Source organism: Hyposmocoma kahamanoa, unplaced genomic scaffold, assembly GCF_003589595.1.
Source record: "Hyposmocoma kahamanoa isolate Upper Pololo Valley unplaced genomic scaffold, ASM358959v1 63, whole genome shotgun sequence".
Taxonomy (NCBI): domain Eukaryota; kingdom Metazoa; phylum Arthropoda; class Insecta; order Lepidoptera; family Cosmopterigidae; genus Hyposmocoma; species Hyposmocoma kahamanoa.
Genome location: NW_020653851.1, coordinates 2,081,369 through 2,106,539, shown reverse-complemented (window position 1 = coordinate 2,106,539; position 25,171 = coordinate 2,081,369). Strand labels below are relative to the sequence as shown.

Below are 25,171 nucleotides of genomic sequence, written 5' to 3'. Positions count from 1 at the left end.
TTATGATTATCGAATGACAGGACGAGTAAGTCGGGATCCTTGTGATAAACATCACGTCTACCCATAACAGTTGCAATGCCACTGACAGCTTTACTGACAGAGGTATAATTAGATCCATCATACTTTAAAATTGACTTTCTACTAGTTCAAATTAAAGAGAAATAATTTTTCGGCCCTGGTGTAAAGTCCTATTTTTCGAGATACGACAAGATCGCTTTCCGGCGTCGACATACACATACATACACACATATAATATATATAGCATAGTTCGTGTTATATTAATTAATAAATTATTTTAACTTTTTTATCAGACAATGGCGGCACCCGAGAAGCAAATCAGTATGGCAGCGACCGCAATCGCCCTTCGCGGCGTTCGCCTCTTCCTAAATCGTAGCAAAGAGGCAGCAGAGAAACGCGCCCCTCCACCGCCTGTGACTAAACCCAGGGCCAAGCCTAAGAAGGTCACTCCTTCTAATAAGCTGTCGCAGAAGTCTATGGACGCTCTGTTAAAGATTTGCAAATTCAACAAGTAAGAGTACTTAGAATTAAAGCGCATAAATATTAAAAATCACTCACTATTTGTAAACGAAATCCAGAAGTGTGTAACGTATGGCTGAATTTTCAATTGGGAATTTTGAACAGTTCGGACTACCGTACGCGCAAGGTCAAACTACACATGTTTGTTGCTGGTGTGGATACACATGCAATGTCATGCCACAGTATGTATGCTAGATACCTAATATTTTGACACAACTCATCCTACACAAGCTATATACACTGTTTGACTTTTAGGTACTTGCCAAATATTTGTGACATTTGTCCAAACTGTTAAAAGTACTTTACTGAATTTTGTCGGATGTTAATAGCTAAAAATATCAGGATATACCTTTTGCCTTCAGCTATCAAACTAGAGAAAAAAATAATCAATATTTCTTGAGGTAACGCGTTAACGTATATGCGTACGTATAAATAAGCATAACACGCGACACGACAACGGAATAAGCCATATAATGCCGATACATGAGGGTTAGTCTGGGCCCACATGCTATCAAACGAACGAGGGTGGATTATTGTAGTATTTCATGCTATCGATTTAGCATGCGGCCTAATAATCACATTATTAAACTTCCTGATAGAGTTCTTTGATTTTCACGATTGTTACATGTTGTAATTATTCTATTCTAACATTCTGTTTTCCTTTTACTTACAATACGACGTCACAAGTCATTTATAGTGCCCACATTTAAAGCCTGTAAAAACTTACCTACATCAATTTAGCTATCAGTTTCAGTATCAAAGGGCACTTTCAAAAGTTCTACTACGAATAAGTTGTTATCGTTTTTCATCATTGGGGATATGGTGAAACTTCTCTCTTGTGAAATATGATGAAACCGCAAGAATAGATACAGGATATTTTGTTATTGATCGTAGTATCATAAATATCCATTTTTAACCGAAAAAAGGAGGAGATTTTCAATTCGAAAATATTTTTTTTTGTATGTATATGACGAGATATGTGAACCAGTTTTGAGGATTCTCTTTTGTTGGACTTCAGTATTGGTTCCATTTAAATTTGAAGAACATATTCCACCTCTAAGGGTGGCAAACCCGGTTTCGCGCACTTTCAGGTAACCGATTTCAATAAAACTTAGCAAATAGCTGTAATTTCACGAACATTTGAGGTCGTTTTTTTTTATAATGCATTTGGCTCTTTACAGATCGCTTTAGTCACGTCTGTTTAAAAAATATGTACGTGATTTGGATCTAAAACAATTGTTTAATTTCTTGATGAAGTGTTTTTACGAGAACGGATAAGTATTTTCTACAGAAGTTTATATCAAATATGTTAACATTTCACAAGACAAACTGCCTACCATACAACACGACTCCCATTCTAAAAATTCTATTCTGCAATTGTCTGTACAAATGTCTTCAGTCTGTTTACATCTTGGTACCAAAAGTTACTATTTCATAGAATTTGTGTTTCCGAGCACATACAAACCTTTATAGTGCGACTGAATAGGCGTAAACCATATCTTTGCTCCAGAGCTAGGTTGTGATCTGCAAGTGCGTTTACTTAAGAAAAAGAATATCCAGTGGAACTGTATTATTTTTGATTGAAACTTCTGGAAAATATCAAAGAATTGGTAGCAGTAGAGCCCCTTGTGAAAAAGTTTGTCCGTTAAAGTACTGCCAGATTACCTCGCCAAGCAATAGTGTGAGCATTAACGAAAAATACGGAAATATACGGAAACTTTCAGACGTCGAAACTGCTACATTGGTTTACTTCAGCTACTTTCACCGTCTAATGACATACGGCCTTTTGTTTTGGGGAAATGCCGACGATATCAATAGAATCTTTGTCCTGCAGAAACGTGCGATTAGGGCAATTTACAATCTGGGCTCCAAAGTATCTTTGAGAGATAAGTTTAAGGAAATTAATATTCTTACACTAGCGTCACAGTACATCTATGAAAAATATCTATGATAATTTATGTTAAGAGGAATAGTAATCTCTTTATGAAAAATAGTGACAGACATAACATTAATACGAGGAATAAAAATAAACTAGCTGTTCTTGATAGTCGTCTTCAAAAAGTGTCAAGTTCATTTAAAGGGCAATGTCTACGCTTCTATAACAAGATTCCGGTTGATATACAAAATTTGCCACTGACGAGGTTTAAAACTATAGTGAAACAAAAACTTTATACTAAAGGTTATTTTATTAACTTACTGCGTTCCGGTTTGGAAGGGTAAGGGTGCTGGTGAAATTACAGGCACAACTGCATGAAAAAACATTCAACACAAGCACAGTTACTTTACACGATTCTTAGTAGCAAAGAACTCCTTGTGAAAGAGTTCGTCCAAGGAAGTACTGCCACCTAACCTATTTCTGCTGCTAAGCAGTGTGAGCATTACTGCATTCCAGTTTTGGGACTTGTCAACTTATGTCTGAGGGTGACGGGCATAATGGCAGAGCTCCTAAGATTTTTGCGATTTAAAGCTCTGAGTGGCACTGCAATTGTTCGTCCCGTCAAAGTCCCAAAAAAAACATAATAATGCCTGCAGGTTGTTGGTAAGCTTAGATAGGAAGTGTACGTAGACGACTACAGCTAGCTAGAAACTTCAATAAAATAATTCAAGTTGAGGCGTAGTGTATAACGACCCTAATACGCGTGGCAAACGGCAAGTCCCAGAGTTCAGTGAGTGAACAGCAGCTTGGTAGGGCGGTTGCGCGTCTGGTGTATCTCGGGCTCTGTTAGGCGTGTTTACCGTGGTCATGCCGCACAAAAAACTTAAAGAAAAGCACCTCGAGACCTTGCTTAAACTTACGCATTTCAACAGGTGAGTAAATTCATTAAACTGGAGTAATTGTTATTGTAACTAAAAAGTTTTTTTTAGAGGATTATCAAATTAAAAAAACATTTTCATATTTCTAACAGACTTTAAAAAAGGAGGTTGTCAATTCGATTGTATTTTTTTGTTGTTACACGATTGCGCCGGCATTTGTAAATCGATTTTGATGATTGTTTTTTTCATGGAAAGCGGATACCTCAAGATTGAGTCTAGTTCAATTTGAAGAAAATATTCCACCACTTAGAGTGGCAAACTAGGGGATGAATCCGGTTTCGCGCACTTTCCGGCAACCGATTTCAATAAAATTTGGCAAATGGATGTGTTTCCACGAACTTTTATGGTCGGTTTTTTATAAAAATGTTATAATTCTTATATTATATTAAAATTAATAGTAAGTTTGTACTCTTCGTATAATGAGGCCTTATGTGATCCATATGATCAAAATGCTTTTATCACATGGAAGTCATAAAAATGTTAAAACTACATGAAACAAATCGAGTTCTTAGGTTTTCGCGATTGTTACACATAGGAAATGAAACTATTTTTCCGGATTTAAATGGCGTATATTTGTTTTTTCAAACAAACCGACGTTTCGGGCCCTTTACAGGTCCCATCAACCGTGACCATGGGAAAAAAAATGTAAAGGGCCCGAAACGTCGGTTTGTTTGGAAAAAACAAATATACGCGATTTAAATCCGGAAAAATAGTTTCATTTCCTACATGAAACAAATTATGTTAAATTTGATAACTCTCTTAAACAAAAGATTAACTAAACAGGATATCTATTTATTTCGTTCGTAGAATCTTTAAACGTCTCTCCTGAAAAGTGGTCATTTTGCAGATGTGACCCTCATTACGCCAGACGTGCATCTTCTTAAGAAGTCCCTTAAAACTTTTTAGGTGTTTCGGAGCGTAAGAAAAATTAGACTATATTTATTACTGTAAATCAGAAACAAACATATAAATTACCTATATAATAATATCAATTATATACCATTGGTATATAGTTGGTAATGTAATGTAATGTAACGGGCTGTTTCAAATCGCAGGGACACGGACAATGCGTCCGTCACCCTGAGACATAAGTTGGCAAGTCCCCTTCAAAACCGGATCGCAGTAATGCTTACATAACGTACGTAACGTACTTACCAGACGAACTCTTTTCACAAGGAGCTCTGCTTCTACTAGCTAATATGCGTGTATATCCATTTTGCTCTACAACATCCATAAAAACATTTTAATCGTCCGTATAACATCGTAATTACAATATTTTCGAGTACAATAAAATGCTGATGTGATTAGCAGTACGTCAGAATACACGTAAATAAATTCAAATTATTAGTTCTAATTTTGATTTTGGTAGTTGTTATGTCTTAATAATAAATACCTATCTTACTATAATGTCGAGACATGTTACTACGGATAAAATGAATCTATGGAGTCCATGAAGGATTTAAAAAATTTCTGCATAGTTCTATAATTGTGACACCCAACTTTCCTCCTTTCGTGCGTAATCAAATCAAGAGTAACTTTTTTATTTAAAAAAAACCAACCTCAAATTGCTATCGGCTTTATTATTGGACTTATATCGCTTTGCCAAGTTTTATATTGCAATTGGTTAACGAAAAGTGTACGAAATCGGATTCATCCCCTAGTTTGTCACCCTTAGATATTTTCTTCAAATTTAAATGGAACCAATACAACCAATACAACTCTTTCGAACAAAAAAAGAATCAAAATCGGTTCACAAGTCCCGCATTAATCGCGTAACATACACACACAAAAAATACAGTAGCAGTAGAAATAAAATTGAGAACCTCCTCATTTTTAACATCGGTTAATAAATAGCTTCTTTCCTTTTGTATGTAATACAACTATCACGATGATGACTCGATAAAACAAAAATAAAGAAGTTAATATACATCAGATTAACAATACTATATAACAATAACTATGTCTTGGGAATATAGCTACATTGTCGAAGATTCCAAACGTGCGTTTGTTTTGACGACGACTCTTGCCGAGTTTATAGGTTAATGTGATGGCCTCAACATGATAAATTTTAACAGGATATAGTGGCTAATTTTGCTTTTGATACGCGCATTTGTCTTTACAAAGCAATGTTAAGCCTAGATTTAACAAACGGGCCACGGGTAGTCGTGCATTATTAATATAGACCTGTCAAAGTAATAAAATAAATTTGGTCGGATACCCTTTGGTCATTATTCATAATGGGTAAACCTATCACAAAGTCGAAAATTTTTTGTCAGCAATAACGTTTGTTCGAATTTACACCTAAAACCGAATTATAACGAAACAGTTGTTCAATCTGGATATATTGAATGTTTGTCGCAAAGACACGATTAGGTTCGGTTAGGTTTGGTTAAGTTAGTTTTAAAAGAAAAAAACATTTTCCTCTCAAAATTATTTTCGAGGTAATGAAATTTCGACCAAACGTTATTTTTGGAAAATGTCATTTCGGATTACTGATAGGTGACCTTCATAATGACTAATATATTAATCAAATTGCCCGTAACATACCAGTTTTTTTTTACATTTTTTCGTGATATCAAGTGACGGGACTAACAATTTGTGCGCCTGGTGGTAAATACACTCAGAGCTTTAAATCACTAAGATGTGAGGGGAATAACCACTGCGCCCGTCACCCTGAGACAAATACACAAGTCTCTAGTGCCTGTAATTTCGTCAGCACCCTTTCAAACTGAAATGCAGTATAATGCTGACATTACTGATTGTCGGCAAAAATAGGTAAAGTGACAGTACTTCCCTGTAGGAATTATTTCAGAAGAAGCTCTACTGGTACTGAATTAAATCATTCACATTATTAGCGTCTTCTCAACAGACTTGAGTGGGTGTGTGACATGTTTGTTGTAGGTAATTTATTATGACTGTTAACTTCTCTTTTTCTCGTAAAACATTTCTGGAATAAGCAATTCTTACGAGTATCTAAATAAGCAATGTTTTTCTAGGAATGAATTGGAATCTCTGTACACCATGTATCGGCAACTCGTAACTGCAGCGCAAGCCGCCGCGCCACCTGCTCTCTCCGGACAACCCCCACCGGCCAAAATTGAGGTAATTTTTTGCTTTTCATTTTAACTGCCTCCGTGGCCGAACGGTTACCATGCCGGACTGCCACGCAGAGGTCCCAGGTTCGATTCCCGGGCCGGGAGAAATGTTTGTATGGCTTACATTTATTTCTCTCGTGAGTTTGGGTGTAATTTGTGGTTATCTATGTGTGTGTCCATGGCACCCGCGACACAGGGTTTCCCTAGTGCGGGGCTATGTAGAGTGTGTGCGTTATTTAGTGTGTGCGTTATTATTTATTTCATTAGAGATAGGTCACGTTGGACTACACACTCACTTTGCTATTCTAGAACATCATTGTTTTTATGATCATTTTTTCAGATTTTCGTGGTCATTCACTAAACGATTAGTAGGCTTTACATAGACACTCTATTGCGCGTGATTCATCAATCCTGCGGGATGGAGCGCGCGTGTAAAGATGTCTAAAGTTTAAGTAAAGATGTGTAAAGGTCGCTCTTTCCGTTCGTTGTAACAAAAACGAACATGAACAATCTCGTGCGAAAGAATGTTAGCTTAAAAAATTTCAAACAGGTAATCGCGTACGATTGCAGGCTTTCCCGCGCGCAATCCCGTACGCTCTTGATCACGCGCGAAAAAGTGACTGTGTAAAGGGGGCTATTAAGAGATAATAGCCCCCACACAGAATTCCAGAATTATTGTGTTATAGGATGTCAATCAGTGGTCACGGCCGACTAACCATGGATCCTATAAAGGGCCCGAGACGTTAGTTTGTTTGAAAAAACAAATATACGCTGTTTAGATTCCAAAAAATAGTTTCATTGCTTATGTGGAACAATTGGGAAAACCTAAGAACTCGTTAATGTGTTATATCAAACTATGACCGCCGACTTGTCGTAAGCGACATTTTTACCTAAACAGCGTATTTTATTGCGAATTATATTTTCCGAACGTGTCGACATTTCCCGCCAAAATTACATCCAATAGAAATTATAGCAAAAGCTAAGTTTATCGTTAGATCAATCAATAGAATCAATATTAAAAAATCATAACGTAAGCAACCCCACTTGTTATCGCAACCGACACCGTACATCACTATTTCGTTGTTTACTAATAAACAAAGTGGCATGAAACGTGTTGCACCTTGTTGCATATTTTTAATTGCAAAGTGCTAATTAAACGCCTCAAGCCTCAAAATTCCATATCGTCAGTCCATACATCTTTATCTAACACGTAGTCTTCAATTTAGTAATATGACTTTTCAATTAAAATATTTTTAATGTAAGTTTTAAACTTAGGAAATGATAACCTTATGTATCTTCTCGCATAAAATGTATACCAATATCCCATAAAATAATCGTTTTAAACGAAAACGTAGTGTCATGAGTTTGGATTTAGTTCTAAAGTTCTAAGCACACATCTAAAAAGACAAATATCTAAATAGACACCGCAAGTACCGCGATCTGTATGAAAGAAAACACAAGCGCTATTTAGAGATGGGAAACCTCCTTCGGCACTAAAGCGATTAATGAAATATATAGAATAATGATTTTTCAAATATTTGTTGATTAGAAGAAGTCGTGAAATACCTATTAATATAGTAAAATAATACCAGAATAAGATAATGAAATCCTTTATTAACAAGTGTTTAAAAAAAAAAACAACAACAAACTATAGAATATTTTCAATCGATCACATTGCAGTTAGATATTTCTTTTAAGCCAGCTTTGAGAATCACACGCTTTTGAGCAACATATACCTCAGTTTATTATTTACAACACAAATTTTATTCCTTGTTCATTATTTTTTACGTTGATTGTATTACAGACTTTCTCCGTTGAAGGTCGCAGTTTAATCTAGATAGCTAATATCTGATTGCTTACGATTCGTATAGACTTCTTTTACAGTCGATTACTCGGGCTTCGAATTTGTAGCAATAAACGGACAAATAAGTCCATTTTGTAGCTTCAAACAGAGCTTGTTTCCTTGATTAAACTTTCCTTAATAATACCTCACATTTGATTGTCGAACAATTCCTTTTGTTCAGATTTTTAGTTTATGTGCTGTATCGAGCCATTATCGCCGACTTAGTGTAAGCGACAAAAATAGTATACGCAGTAAAAGAAGAGAGCTTGAACTCGACGTGTGTACGTGTTTTTCATCACATTTGCGAGGAAATCGATACAACGATAATTTATCTCTTTTATGAATAAATATCACTTCACAACACTATATTAACAGATTTAGCAAATGGCGGGATTTTGGTTTTTTTTATAAATTATTTATTATTATTATTTATTTATTCTTATAAATTCCCAGCTATTCTTCCATAGATAATATAACTCGAAAAATATAAATAACATAATATAATAAAAAAAAATGTCATAGAAGGCACAGATCAATGCAGCCACAATGTATTAGATATAAAAGAAATAATCTAAATTCTAAAAATAGTGCAGAATTTGAATTCACAATAGTTATTTGATGAGCATGGCTGCAAAATTGTTTGACGCGAAAGTGCTTATATTGAAACTTGAGCTAGCGAAGGAAGCCAAGATTTTGCTTCACTCGTGGTTTAAATAAAGATTCCTGAACGTAACGAGGGTTTCAAGACACGAGACGCAAAACAACTTTTCACCTCACTATCACGAGGAAAATGGTAGATGAAAGAAAAACAGTTGAACTATAAAACCTTTTTTAATGAAGAAAAAAGTTTATCTTCTATGCGTTTTGAATTTACACCTCATCAATTTTTATTATTGCTTGTACTTTTATTTTGTGTGATTAAGTGATTATTGAAATTATTTTAGTTCTTCGACTAATTAAAATAATTTAGTAAACATAATTAGTTATCATTGTCAATTTAATATCAACAATAGTAATAATAAAAAATACCAAAGGATTTATGTTACATAAATAAGTAATGTAAGACAAATCGCTTAATTGAACGTGCCATTATTTTGTTTTTTTTTCGAAAGAAAAAGTTAGGTGCACCACAGTTTATCGTCAGTTCGAATTTCAAAAACCTTTCCACGCTAGCGTGCAAAACACGCTTTTGCGCGTAGATTTCTAATGAGAAAGAAAGGCTTTCCGAGCTAGTGAGGTGCAAATAACTATTTTTTCCAGGGCATAGATCAAAACACATTCCGTGATGTAATGCATAATACGTTCGACCTGGTAACAGAAGAGGCTATTTTAGAACGAATCTGGATTACCTGGGAGAGAGGAGCGGCTGGTGGGGAGGGAGCGCTGAAGTTCGAGAGCTGGGTCCGAGGACTGAGTGTACTCCTGAAGGGTACTGAAGAGGAGAGAAGGAACCATTGTTTCAATGTTTATGATTTAAACGCCGATGGATATATTACGAGAGATGAAATGTTTATATTGTTAAAGTAAGTATGAGTAGTAGTTTATGTACCTGCTTTTCGAAAATAGTGGCACAATCCAATTTTTGTTTGCTTATTACCAGGGATCGGAATAGGTAGAGGTTTTTACCTAAACTTCGAGAAACATAGACAGAAAAAAGAAAAAAGACTGACTTACGACAATATTTTTTAAGTCCTTTTCGGAATTCAGGAAATCATGAACATTAAAAAATGACGTAATTGGGGACAGGCAGGTACACTATATTTGTCTTAACCATTCTTAACTTTGCGACGCACAGTGGTCGGATCTGCGATATAGCGGACATTGGATTTTTTTTCACGATACCTCTCTAAAAAAAATTCCAATCGAGAGATCATATTAGGATATTAAATATTGTCATATCACATTTTGCCATAAATCTAATAGTTTCATAGGAAAAAAATAAAATGTGTATTTCTTGTATGAGACCATGCCTTTAGTGCTCCACCGTTATAAAGTCTTAGTCGATCCAGTTTTGGAATCACAAGAGACGTATTATTAGACCTATCTTCTATAGATTTGCATACGAAACGCGCGCCCAAACCTGCCTATTCACTACTTATATTGCATATTTTCTGACGCGTATTCCTAGTGCAGGCCTGTAAGTGCGTGCGTTATTTAGTATCAAAGCAATGAAGTTTAATTTAGAGATACTACAACGAACCCCTCAATCTGAACGAATATGGTCAAGTAATGTATCCAACCCTTTAGAGGTAAGATACACAATGCTGAGCATTTGGGGCAAATAAGCATGTGTGTTCCGGACGCATATGTGTGGCGGCGGCGGCGGCGCGGCGGCCGCAACTTCTAGCCGTACCGCGCCGGAGGACTAACATGCTAAACAAAGCTCCGATGACGCGCGCACTACGCACTCTCAACGTAATGGCTATTCTTTTGTACTTTGGGTGAATTCACAAGGGTAGCATTATTTGTACTGTGTAATGAAAATGTTTAGGTTAAGATAGAAATAGGTAAATAGGATATTATAATATAAAATTGCTTTACTATCGCATTAGGTAAGAACCTGTAATGATAGTTAATAAGTTGTGGTAAATAAATAAAAGTTAGCTTTAATAGCAGTGGAGCTCCACGTGAAAGAGTTCGTCTAGGTAAGTACTGACACATAACATATTTCTTTCGTCATGCAGTAATGTTTCGAAGGGTAAGTAGGGTGCACTTGGGACTTCAACTTATGTTTCAGAATAACGGGTGCAGTGACAGTGCCCCTCAGATCTTTGCGCTTTAAAGCACTTCTCTTACTTGGTACCATAAAAAAAGACTACCTATTCAGTAGTCTAATGTAAAATCCTAGTCTATACAAAAAATGTCCAAGGTTTTACTACTATACTATTATTTTATTGTCACCTAAACGTCAAACTACATTTGCATAATATAATGTTTTATACAGCGAGCAAATTATATACATATAATGTCGAAGTATCGATGGCAAATCGATTGAGGAATGTCCAGTTTACGCCGCGTTGTGTGTACAACACCGAGGTTTCTTTCATTGATTAAAATAATAACCACATAATAATCTAACGAAATCTAAAAAATAAATTAATCTTTAATAAACCTCTCTCCCTATGTATCTCAAAAAGAAGCTGATGGACATGTGCATCCTTCCCATAAAAGTGTTGTCGAAATGAGTCTTGGTCTTGCAAAAATGTAAGATCAAGACCACCTAATTGTAGCAAGACCAATACCAAGGCCAACTGCAAGACTTGGCCAAAAACAAGACTGAGTCTGTAAGACTCTTGGTATGTACCAGCGAAAGCAGTTCGTCTATAATCAAATAAATAAATAATAATTAACTAAAATAAATAAAATACAAGTGCAGGCTCGGGCGCGGCGGCGTGTGCGGTCGGGCGGGTTTTGGCGTCTTCCTTTTCACAGTGCCGAAGCGGCTACGAGCGGTAGATCCACACGTCGAAATCGCAAACAGACGCTAGACGTTAGACCAAGTACTGTGAAAGATACGGGCGGACCGATACACTATCTACCCGCAACGCAAGGAGCGTGCGTATCCGCGCTCGCCTCAAGCCAGGCGCCTACCGCGCGCGGCCGCTGTGATCAAGGCCTAACATTTTAGGCCTAAAGAAAATAAATTGTTATAATTATAATTATCACTTTTGACGTCACCAATGTTATAACATGATGTCGTCCATTCACAATTTACAGAAACTCGCTGCTAAAACAGCCCGGAGACGAGGATCCTGATGAAGGAGTCAGAGATCTGGTGGAATTAGTACTCAAGAAGCTTGATATCGACAAAGACGGACGCGTTTCGCCTGAGGATTATAGGTATTACGTTACGTTACGTTATTTTATTTCAGTATTACATGTTGCCAATGGTTATTGGTCTGTTACATAGTCTTACAACGGGTATTGTAAAATGTAGGTAAGATAGAGATGGGCAATTGAGCTTCCCATAATTAATTGCTGCTGCTTTACCACGAAACCACTGTCGGAACGATTATAGCTATTTTTTAGACAAGCGACTTTTAATGTAACCTAACAACCTCGCAAGACTATAAAAAAAAGGACTATAAACGTCATATACAACAACATCTGGTCCATGACTTTTGACAAAATATGATAAACATATCAGAAATAAACTATAAGTTTCTTTTGTACTATCTGACGCTTTCTAGATCTGTATTTGATAATAAGGTAGGAAGTTCAAACGTGCAAGCGCCCTCTTCGACGACTCCCGCGTTTAGCTGTGAAGCACAGACTAATAAGAAATACTACGTGAAGGCATTAGCGAACTTCAGACAAATAGATAATTGTTTACAGAAAAATAGGGAAGTTCCGTTTGCTAATATAACAATAGCGAAAAATTCTAATTTTGAATTGTTATTGTTACAATGCAACGCGAAGGCTTAAGGCATTTTTTTCTCGTTTTAGTATTACCATAAAATTCGTGACGACATATATAATTACTAGTGTTGCAACGGCCTTCAGGCCGAATATCGAATATTCGGCCCGGAGCAAGGACGAATAGCCGAATATTCGGCCTGATTCATGATCTTACGAAAATTGGCGCGCAAACCCGTTGACTTACAACAAACCGCATTATACTAAAGATAGCTACACATACATATATATAAGTTAAATTAAATTAAACCTGTAAAGATGCACGACTTTGTAAAAAGAAACAAAAAAGGAAATTCTATTTTCAAGTTTGTAATTTAAATTTATAACATTTTAAAGAAGAAAGTAATAGTTTATTTCACTACAGTTTGATTAACTTTCAAAAACTTAATTTTATTTTCATTTGCAAATAATAAGTACTAGGTTGATTTTGTTAGCGTTTATTTAATCATGGTTTGTCATGACAAAATTACATAAGAAGTAGGTAGTGTTCATTTGATTTGTTACCTTTTTTTTGATCTCATAGAAGTTACTATTTGTGATAATTTACTGTATTTTCTTATTTCTTCCTCCTGTTTTTAGGTATTCAGCCGAATAATGATTTAATATTCGGTATTCAGCCGAATAGCAAAATATAACCGAATATTCGTTGCAACTCTAATAATTATTCTGTTTTCAGAGAAGCGATAGAGCAAGAGCCACTGCTACTGGAAGCGTTCGGACAATGCTTACCTACGAAGAGACATGCTGCAGCGTTCCTTAAATCATTATGTATTAAACAATGATTAGTAGCAGTAGCGCTCCTTGTGAAAGAGTTCGTCCAGGGAAGGCCTTGTATTAATACGAGTCAAGCAATCCCCGTTCCCGCCGAGGCATATATAGAAGTTTTCTCAAACAATGCGAGGAAATAATAAAAGACTAAAGAGAGGAAGATGTAGAAAAAGTAAAAAAAAATTAATTAATATTAAAAGTAATATTTGACGTGTTAGGACAACTGCTAAAAGAAAAGTTATTGTTTTTCCAGGCACATTAACAGTTGTCTGCTGAACTTCTGATGATGTGTTTGAATGTGTATCTATTATGTATTTTCGTTATCGCTTTTCTCACTAGCACTCATTTTCGCGACCAAAGTACAAAAAAGACGAAAAAACAAAAGAATACCAAAACATTTTAGCTTAAATGTTACCACCGTTTTCTTTTTTTTATGTAAGCGGCAACAGTTAGGTATTTATAATTCTTGCAATTATGAACTATCGGCAGTTGGTTGTATGAGCTTCTCTTGTGCCTATTTACAAAGTTCATTATTAGAAGATTATTAGTAGGTACATTTAAAAGTTTAGAGAAAAGGACAGTAATGGATTTTCATACTAACTTTGCAGGCCTTGGCCGGGATGAAGTCGCACGGTCCATGAATGACCCACTTTCCGTGTTCGTTTTTTGAAAGTAATGCAAACATTTCCGAGCATGTTCGAGAAAAATTCTTAAAACGCATAGAAAAAAAAGGAAAAGCCTAAAAATATATAAAAAGCCGTGGTAGCCTCATGGTTTCATTTACCGTCTCTCAAGCAGAGGGCCGTGGGTTCAACTCCGGACTCGCACATCTGAGTTATTCGGAATTTATGTGTGAAATATGAAGTTTTCCATTTATAAACTTTCTTCCTTTTTTTATCTATCTAGCTGTTATAAAGTAGTTTAGGTATATGTAATACATATACAGATAAATAAGTTGATCAATTACGTTTTCATGACATCATGTAATCTGCACGTCGAAGTGAACCTTCTTCAACGTGCAGATTACCGCATGAACTTTCTTAAAACGTGTGAGGCACCCAACCCGCGTTGGGCCAGTGTGGCAGACGAGTGCGCAGTAGTGGGAAGTATAAGTGGATTGATGATAATGATGATAAACACAAGTATTCAGAAATCTTAAGAAGATGTAGAAGCTTGGATAGCAAAAACTTGTTGCTGGAATCAGCCTGCACAACTAAAATCAAACGTACAAGTAGCTTATTCAAATGTACGAGTAGCTTATTCAAATGTACGAGTAGCTTACTGTGACAATATTGAATAAGATGTACAAAATGTTAGCTTTTAAGTAAAATATTGTTAAATTTTAAGCAGTAAATTTGTATTTTAAGCGAATCTCTATTTTGTTTTACTAAACGCACGTACGAAACCTTTTTTGTAAACTTAAAAATTAAAAGTGTTAACGCCTAAATTAAACTTATTAGCAATTTATATTTACACCGTGAGGCGTCGCTACGGCTATAATTTCAGACATCAAAAGGCGTCAAAAACCTTCCATTCCAAATAGTTCGGGATTCCTTATATTAATCTGCCTACAATAACATTAATTTAGCATTAAATCATTATTTTTTTACTGACATACATAAAAATAGTATTTTATGCAATCGTTGCATAATGAGGGTTCTTATAGGCGAATACTATGTTTAGTATGAGATTTTGAGACCTAATTATGTCATGATTGCATATAACATAATTCATCTGCTTTAAAGGTAAAACCACATAAGTAATATTTTCCACAAAAAATCTCCAAATTATGTGCCAGTTGTAAGAAATTCACCATTTTTTTGCAGATAAAACTCTAATTGAGTTTATAGCTTTTTTGTTATTGAGCTTCACGTGCAGATAGTGATTTTCTTACCATAGTATAAATTAAAGACTTTTTGTGGAAAACGTCACTTATGTGGTTTTACCTTTAAACAGACGAATATTTTCTACGAGTAAATTTAGCCAAACAAACGGTACAAAACAAAGAGATGAAATAGAAGTGTCCGTGATTGGCCAAGGACCGCTTTTGCGTGAGTCTTGATATTTTATATTGTTTTTAAATAGGTAGTTCTTTTTTGCCAAATGGTTACGCCATTGTACCTGTTATGTAACACTTTTATTTAGATATTATTCAATAAAATAATTATCTTTTAATAATTTTACGAATATATTGACGTTAATCTATTCAGGAACACGGTGACGTGTTTATGGAGACTCTTTTATGTAAACAAAATACGACTTTCTTTTTTTGAAACTCGCTGTAGTTTTTATAGAACTATTATTAAATTTTTCAGTGCAGTAACGAGTGCCACAGACAATAGAATTTTGGTTCAGAACTGACAAGGGCGCCTCTGCGATATGGTTTATGAAATGATTTAAAGTTTTAAAAATACAGGCGTAGAAATAAATTTGTTGTAAACTTTAAAATGAAAAGTGTTAACGCCTACAACAAACCTAATTGCCATTTATATTTACACTGTTTGCGTCGTTTCAGCTATTATTTAAAAATTGAAAGGCGTTAAACAATTTCCATTGCAAGTAGTTTGGAATTTCTTGCAATCATCTGCCTACAATAACATTCATTTAGCAATATGTCATAATCGGAAGGCCGAGTAGATAGCGACAGTGTGAAATTTAGTAAGACACTTGCTTGTCCAGTTGGTAACCTCGGCCTGCTCTGAATAGTTGCTTGCATAAGTTGAAGTGTTTGTTAATTGTTAACAAAAGATTATGGTGGTATTGTTTGGGTTGCGGAAATCCAACCAAATAAACGGCGCTTTACACTAAGTTAACAATTCTTTAGTGATTTGACGCAGACCGGTGTCATAGACATAAAGCACACACAACGTGACCATTATTTTTTCCCACAGCGGGACGTCTCTAAATTTATTATTGTTTCAAAAATAAACACGTTAATGATAGTTACGAAATGTTTAATGATAAAAAAAATAAAAACAACTAAAATTGTTTAATGAATCAAAAATTCAATAAAAAAAAAACTTGTCTTTTGTATAAATATCGAGTTCTTAGGTTTTCGCGACTGTTACACATAGGAAATGAAACTATTTTTCTGGATTTAAATCGCGTATATTTGTTTTTTCAAACAATCCAACGTTTCGGGCCCTTTACAGGTCCCATGGTCACGGCTAACGGTTACTTAACATTGTGTAGTCTGGTGCTGGATGCCAGGTTGGCTGGCTTTATATATTTTTCGCTTTCGCGGCAATTACAATTTATTGTTACGTGTGTTCTGTTTTGTGAAAGTCCCACTTTCAAGTATTTTGGAGACAGAGGGTCAAGAAGCCTAAAAGCAGGACTGTCTCACTCAAAGTATCTGTGACATGACGGAACAGACAACTTCCCTATTTCCTATTTTATTTATTAGACAATAAGTTAAAACATACAGGTAAGATACAATAAAAGCTTAAGTACTAAAAACTCAAACTAGGATTAAAAATTGGGCCCAAGGTGCTGGCAGCGTTCCTCATTTGTATGGGTATGTTTCAGTGATCGACTATTTTGTATAATAATCTTTGGGGAATAACAACGAAAGTTAAGGTTTTAAAAGCGTAATTAGATTAGTTATTTAGTATTTATATTATGTTATTATAATCTTAAGGATCTTGGTCATAGTTGCCTGATTTAAATGAAGGTATAAAAAAATAAATAAAAATTGACAATAGCAGAATGAATTCGGAGTTTATTAAAATTGCATTTTTAAAAGTGTATTAAGAAATTTTATCTTAAAACAGACCTTTTAGATGTTTGTAAATTTTGGAGTTACAATGTTTGATATAGAAGATGTGATAAAAAGGTCTGGCCATAATATTTATGTCAGCGGTGATCGTATTCATAATAATGGCTCTGGTTGGAATTGTATTTTCTACCATAATTTCACGCAAAAACGTACTAAATTTATATTTTACCATGTTAACTTGCTTATCAACACGTCACATTTTGCAAGTTTTAATTAAGTTATAATGAGGTTAAGTATGTCTTCTAAATTATTTTCATAAGTACTCAAATTAAGTTACGTAAGAATAATAAACTCGGAAGAAAATAACGAAACACATGTGTCAGATTGCAATTGCGAAGTCTAGAAGGCGATGGTGTATGTAAATACGTGGCGACCTTGAAGGTGAATGTGCACGTTGCCGTTGGCGCCGAAATGTGCGTCGGCGCAAGCAGCACGCTGCTTTCTAGTACAAGGTCGGCTATGTTTTGTATGGGCTGGCGTAGACACGCCGTTGTATATTGGCTTGTTTTTTACGTATATTTTTACTAATTACTTCTGGATTCAAAAAGGGTGGCGGTAGTATTTAATTTGTCGTCAAAGCTTCAGTCAAGGGAATGCTTCTATAAAGATCATGGTCCACCAGAGCATAAAAATTATATCCACGGCGTATAGAAATGGCATATGGCTAGATTTATAGAAAATATTGGGTAGTTTATAATGGTATGTGTCGCTTTGTTGTGGGTATTGGAAATTATGGAATACAAAAAATGTATGTTTAATTAAAAAATGTATATTAGTGCAAAATATTTGTGTGTTTTGTATTTATTGTTGATCACCCAGAGAACGATTTCGGTTCGCGAATATCTAATTTAGCTATTTTTGTTAACCGACTTCAAAAAAAGGAGGTTCTCAATTCGAATGTTTGTTTTTTATTGTATGTATGTTACGTGATAACTCCGGTATTTGTGCACCGATTTTCATGATTATTTTTTTGTTGGAAAGAGGGTACCTCCATAGTGGTCCCATTTAATTTTGAAGAAAATCATCCACCTCTAAGAGTGGCTGTTTACGCATGAAGATTCATATAATACCAAATACTTTTGAGGTCGGTTTTACAGTACTCTGTACTGAGATTATCTACTTTATTTTACATCGACTAGCTGCAATATATCGAAGCTACTCTAATTTCTAGTGATAACAATAAAATCAACTAGATGGCGCTTATTACACAGATTTGTGTGTATTAGCGCCATCTACCCATATTATGAAGCGTTAATTTAAAAATTAGTTTGTAATACACAATGTGAATTTCGATCAATCCGTCTTTGGAACGCGCTTCCGCTCCATGTAAGACAAGCTCAGACCAAAATTATCTTTCAAGCGCATGTTGCGCAAGCAGATGTTTGACAATTGTCAAAATCAAGACTGCATAATGTTGCTTTGGGTACATATATTATACTATTTATTATAATATACATATGTAAGTTTATTATGTGTGTGTAATAAGTATGTTTATATTATGTTATTTATTTATACCATATAAATTATCGATTAGCTTTCTAGTATTGAGAACAATTTCTTCTTGTTTATGTGTAGCACCAACCTGTAGTGTTTGTTTCTGTTTGGAGAAGAAGGAGAATGCCTTATCGCATTTGTATTTCAGTGTATTGTACAATAAAGTTTAAATAGATAAATAAATACCACCTATGGCCACGCATATTAGTCAGAAAATAATATTCGAATAATTTATTATAAAGAATGTACACAATATGCGAATTCCTGCGGCGACTGATGGGAAGCCGTTTGAGTTGACACATATACATAAGTTTTGCAATCGTTCAAGCTTATTGTCTTTTCAATACTTTGCCGAGAAATCGTTATCTTATATAACTAGGAACTTTCCCAAAAACGTGAAAAGATCCGTTCGACGGCCAATTTACAGCAATATCAGTAAGCGTATGCATTTTATAGGTACTATGCCGGTCACAGACAGGTGGTCAGTGCTCCGATAATTAAATGATTACGACACTCTTGCTAGCCCTTTGGAGAAATATAACATTACCATCAAGTCAACGACGACTGTTTTGTCAGACATGAGTACAAAAAGAGCCTTTTAATATCTCAACACTTTGTTGTAAGCTATAGTTTTTGTGGCGAGACCACTAGGTCCGTTGTACTCATTATTTCTACAAAATCATATTTAATAAATTAACCGATCTACTACGAGACGCGAATGCTGGTAGCTACTTTGTAATAGCTTAGCCACTAAAGTACTCGAAGTACTGGAATTAAAAAAAAAATGAAATCTAGTACGATTGTCATTTATGGGATCGCTGGCCAGCACAACTTCTACCTCCGGCAAACTCGCGTCAAAGCTCAAAGCAAAACGAAGCAGTTTCGAATTGACGATATATTATGTAAACATTTTTATTTTCGTTTTATTAAAACTGTTTTAATCAGCTATCCCTTGCAATATTATTTATAAATCTAAAAACATGGATGCGACTCGCATTTATTTTATCGATAATGTCACTATTGCAATCTGTCAAAACGGCTATCATAGCGTGCCGGTACTATAAGCGCCTTATCAGAAGGCGATTTGCAAGCTATTTGAAAGCGAGGCGAGAGCGCGGTGAGCTCGCTGCAATATGCTGCGACAAAGCCGCGAGCGCGCAGCAAACACGCCACCGGTGAATGGCGCTGTGGACGTCATGTTGTACGCTCTGGTGCAACTGCTACAATTAAAGCGTCGTAATAATGATTAATTATTATTTTTTTCGTATTTTCATTATAATTTAAATAAAGAAGTAAAAAAGTGTTTCTTCCATTAATAGTAGTAATTATGAGCCTTTCCTCAGTTGCCACTGACAAGATGTGTGTCTTCATGATTTAAATGATTTTGTAACAAGTCAAGGTCAGGTGGATGTGGCGTACTTTGATTTCCGCAAAGCTTTTGATACGGTCAATAACGACATATTGCTGGCCAAGTTAGCGTCCGCTGGATTCACAACAGCTTTGCTTAATTTTTTCTCTAGCTACTTAAGAAATCGAAAACAGTATGTAGACTATGGGGGGCACACATCAGAAGCGTTTTTGACGCCATCAGGGGTAAGTCAGGGTAGTAATTTGGGTCCATTAGAGTTCATTCTCATGATCAACGACTTGCCAAGGGTGGTGAAAAACTCGGGCTGTTTGTTGTTTGCAGATGACCTCAAGCTGTACACAGCAGTTAACAATTTAGAGGACTGCAGACGTTTACAGGAAGACGTAGATAGGGTCACCGAATGGAGCCTAAAAAACAAATTGTCCTTTAACACCAATAAGTGCAATTTAATGTCTTACACTCGAGCACATAATCCATACTTATACGAGTATAACCTGGCTCTCGTCACGTATGTTTTTAAGGTTTATCGCGGCTTTCTGTGCAACCCGCAAATACTAGAGGCTATAGGACTCCTCGTGCCAAACATACGCCTGCGCAGCTCCTTGCGACAACAGACTCTTGCACTGCCGCCGTGCAGAACAAATGTGCTGAAGCATGCGCCGCTTGTAACCGCTTTACGATTACTTAATGACATTAATAAAGAAATTGACATTTTTTGTTGCTCACTGTCGAAGTTCGCAGAGGTTGCCCGAGACGTTATTTGTAAGATAGGTTAAGTATGAGTAAATTTTTTTAGTGTTTTTAATTTGTAAGCTATCGACATTTTTAATATAATAATTTAATTTAACAAAATATGTTCAATATAGTTTTATATGATTTAGTAATAATGCCTTAATTAAAATTGTGACATGACATAATCGAATTGGACTCAGGTATTCTGTAATGATTAATGTTAATTGCACAGTGTAATGTAAATGAATAAATGAATAAACAACTCGTAAAATTTCTATCAACAACAAAAAATTCTATCTACATTTTTATTAGAATTATTTTTGACTAGTAGTTAGTCTGTTGTAGTCGATTAGTTATAATGGATCCTCCTAAATTCGTAGTTGTATCTGCTTTCGTGTCCTGCGTTTTCGGAGTAACAAAGATAACAGCAGTGTTTTCTCGTAGGAAACCATTTTGTACTGACGGTCCAAATCAGACAGGGACAGCCCCATATTAGGGTCACTATAAGTTTTGTTTGTAGTGACCCTACTAACCTCTTGGTTATACGGGAAGGGCATTATAACCTGTGCAAGCAAGCCCACACAGGGACTTCTCAAGCGACCTTTTAACTCGCGGCGAGCACGCCACACTCTCGCGTCAAATTGCCAGTGTGATAAGACTCTAAAAGGCGAATCCTGCTAGCTTTGTACGTTACCTTTTTAATTACCCGTAATTTCTTTTAATACTATCTCCTACTCCTGACATGTCTCTTTCCTTCTTCATTTTCCTCCTGTACGTGATTTCGTATCTTGAATAAGTACCGAATCGCAATTTCGTATTGCAGGTAATGTTGTTTATTACATCACCCTGCCACCTTGCCTGCTTCTGCCGCCAAGCAGTAATGTGAGCATTACTGCGTTCCAGTTTTGAAGGTTAAGGGTGCTTGTGAAATTACAGGCACATAGGACTTGTGGCCGTGTCCTTTAGATCTTTGCCATTTAAAGCTTTGTCGCTTAACACCAGCCCCCGTAGCATGGCTACGCATGATAGTCGCGACGCGCGCGATAAAATTAAATAAGCGCGCGCTATTGGCTGTATCAATGTGATCTAATTTATAGAGCCAATAGTGCTCGCTTATATCAGTTTAACGCGCGCGCCGCGACTATATGCATAGCCATTCTACGGGGGCAGGTGCACAATTTTTTCGTCAAGTCACTTGTTACATACCATAAAAAAAAATTTGCTTTTTATCTGCATTTAATGCAGCAAATTTAGCAAAACTCATACTGAGTTAGGACCTTTTTGGCTTGCTGCATCATACAAGTTATTGTTCTTTCATTACTTAGGTATTAAGTTGTTTGTAATATGCACATTTTTTTTTCGCTGTCAATTTTAATTTCCGTTTTGTGTCTGTTTTTCTTCTTTTGTTATTTCATATTCCTGTGTGTGCTCATAAACGTTTTATATAGCAATAGAGGCAACACGATTTGAATTCTCCCACAACGAGGTGCCGATGACCTCGTTGCTACATTTTGTTTTTATTCCACTGAACAAAATATTATAACGTGTTGTGTCATAGGTATTGAGGCACCTAACAACTGTGGCATTACTTTGACATGTGTGTTAAAAAAAGTAAGAGGCAGAAATGTGTGTATACGTTGCGTTGTCCCTTGTCAGTTATAGCGCGAGATCGTGTAATTTTAAATTGTATGAATGACTTTTATCAACCTACAGACATTATGGTTTTATACCAGACGGACCATTCGATTTGTTGGTAAGTCAATGATTCGATGCTCTATACTCATGGACATTAACGCTAAAAAAAGGTTGAATTAAAACAATATTCATATGAATAACTGGCCATATACCAGCGACGTTTAATCGAATTCTAAAGACGATTAAAATCATTCTTTTTTCGAATTAAATGTTCTGTGGTATTCTACCACAAAGAGAATGTAATCACTACGTTATTCTACCATTCTACAAACATTGTTATCATTAAGCCGAGTATTAGCTAGCTGTAACTGTAACGTGACAGATAAAGTAGCAAGGTTCTAGTGTGTACGCGTGAACTAGTCATCTCTCGCTGGAATGAGTACCTGCATGTAGAGATGGGAAAAATTGCTTAATTTGTAAACGTTAAAACGTTGTGCTTTTTTAAAAAAGCGTGCTTTTAAAGCGCTTTTTACTTTGAAGCTTACAAAATTGTTTAGAAAAACGTTTAAGCGTTTAGACTTTTATGTTAAAAAATACTTGCAACGTGGTGTTGATAGCGAAAAGCAACAGTTTTAAGATAAGTTTATTGCAAAAAAAAACCGAGTTTTGTTTTTATTTATACAATTATTATTGACATTGACGAACATTGACGAATTAATTTCTTTAGGAAACGTAGATGGCGGGACTTGAAACATTAGCACGTTGTAAAAAATCAAATTGTTGAGTATTGAATTGACCAACGAGTATTGAATTTAACTGCCTCCGTGGCCGAACGGTTACCATACCGGACTGCCACGCAGGGTTCGATTCCCGGGCCGGGAGAAATATTTGTATGGCCTACATTTATTTCTCTCGTGAGTTTGGGTGTAATTTGTGGTTGTCTATGTGTGTGTCCATGGCACCCGCGACACAGGGTTTCCCTAGTGTGGGGCTATGTTGAGTGTGTGCGTTGTTATTGTTATTATTATTAAAAAAACGCTTACGCTTAAATTGAAAAGCGTGCGAAGGTATGTGCTTATTTTAAAAAGCAATATTTTTAAGTGCTTTTCGTTTAAGCGTTGAAAACTTACTACTTAATAAAAAAATTAAATTTCATAGGTACGCTAATTACACTTGAAATGGTCGTATTATATTGAAATTGCTAATAATACTTGAAATGGTCTAATTACACTTGAAATGGTCGTATTGATTAAATTAAATACCGCTCACTCGTAAGGCAGATTCCCCTGAGAAGAATAAGCAAGAAACTCTAGGAGTTGATTTTTTTAAATATACATTTGAATACATTTATCGTTATAATATTTGATTTAAACATCTTAAATTGTGACTTTCTGCAAGAGCTAACGGGTCACTATTACGATTTTTGTCATCCAAGTACACAGAAGCTGTATACACATACATAAAGTTTTTGTTTCACTATAGTTTTAGACTTATAAATGGCATAATTTGAATATCAATCTGAATCTTATTATAGAAGCGTGAATTTGTGTTTTTGCGAAGACGACTGTCAAGAACAGGTAGTTTATTTTTATTTCTCGTATTAATGTTATGTCTGTCGTTATTTTTCTTAAAAAAATACTACCTATTTTTCTTAATATAAATTACGTTTTCATAAAATGTACTATGACGCTAGTGTAAGAATGTTAATCTCTTTAACCTTGTCTCTCAAAGACACTCTGGAGCCTAGTGGTCGAGTGATTTGCACACCGCTTTTCATGGTGTCGCCATCTCAGAGGTCCCGGGTTCGATCCCCGATCGGGTTAGTGTAGAAAGTAACTTTTCTGTATTGTCTCGGGTCTGGGTGTTTGTGGTACCGTCGTTGTTTCCGATTTCCATAACACAAGTGCTTTAGCTACTTACTTTGGGATCAAAGCAACGTATCTGATGTTGTCTAATATTTATTTATTATTGTAAATTGCCCTAACCGCATGTTTCTGCAGGACAAAGATTCTATTAACGTCGGCGGCATTACCCCAAAGTAAAAGGTTGGTGTGAAACATTGACTTACAATTATATGGACGTCGGGTCCGCGCTAAAAAGTGTCCGCACTTGTAAGGCGCTAAAATCGTATACAGAGCGCCAAACTCCGCTTTAGTCTTCACTTGTTCGACTGACAGCGCGATACTGCGATGACATTACAATTTAAATTTCGAATAGGTTGACTTGGGACATTTTTTTCGTGGTTTTTGTATTAGACCCGTCGTCCATTTATTTGTAAGTCAATGGTGTGAAAACTTTTTAGGACAGATTCTATGAACGAAATTAGTCGATGACACACGATGAGTTTTAAAATGTCATATGTTTTATGTAGTTAGATAATAAGTTGAAATATACAGGTAAGGTACAATAAAAGCTTAAATATTAGAAAGTAAAACTGATGACCAATAAACCAAGATGCTGGCAGCGTTCCCCCTTTGTATGGCTATATTAATGCGTTGGGCAAGGTAGCCAGGATTTTTTGGACAAAATTTAGTACAGATGAAGGGCACCGGGTACCATGGGCCAAGAGTTTCGACTCCAAACCCCGGAGCGAGGTACTTAGTACTTTTTACTCTTTCCGCCAGCTCAGCTGCTCTTGCGGCTGTGCTGGAGATGGGATGGGGCAAGTGTGTCGGTACACGTGCCGTCGA

The 25,171-nt window shown here is 35.8% G+C and overlaps 1 protein-coding gene across 2 annotated transcripts; it reads left to right on the top strand.

Moving 5' to 3' along the window:
• Window positions 1-329: 329 nt before the first annotated feature.
• LOC113230522 (EF-hand calcium-binding domain-containing protein 1) lies at window positions 330-13,556 on the top strand. Of its 2 annotated transcripts, none has more exons than XM_026464490.1 (5): window positions 330-529; window positions 6,348-6,453; window positions 9,550-9,812; window positions 12,007-12,129; window positions 13,382-13,556. In XM_026464490.1, exons 1-5 carry the CDS (start codon window positions 342-344, stop codon window positions 13,485-13,487), a joined length of 786 nt encoding a protein of 261 aa, XP_026320275.1. In that variant the 5' UTR covers window positions 330-341; the 3' UTR covers window positions 13,488-13,556. The 2 variants fall into 2 exon arrangements, with proteins under 2 accessions (XP_026320275.1, XP_026320276.1); XM_026464491.1 differs by lacking the exon at window positions 330-529 and adding an exon at window positions 3,248-3,345.
• The last annotated feature ends 11,615 nt before the right edge of the window (window positions 13,557-25,171 follow it).

What these genes read in the sequence shown, in the direction of transcription:
- LOC113230522 (XM_026464490.1), top strand. Translation starts at nt 342, where the DNA reads ATGGCAGCGACCGCAATCGCCCTTCGCGGCGTTCGCCTCTTCCTAAAT. An exon ending in CCCCACCGGCCAAAATTGAG is followed by an intron (nt 6,454 to 9,549) that starts GTAATTTTTTGC and finishes TATTTTTTCCAG; the next exon opens with GGCATAGATCAAAACACATT. An exon ending in GAAATGTTTATATTGTTAAA is followed by an intron (nt 9,813 to 12,006) that starts GTAAGTATGAGT and finishes CACAATTTACAG; the next exon opens with AAACTCGCTGCTAAAACAGC.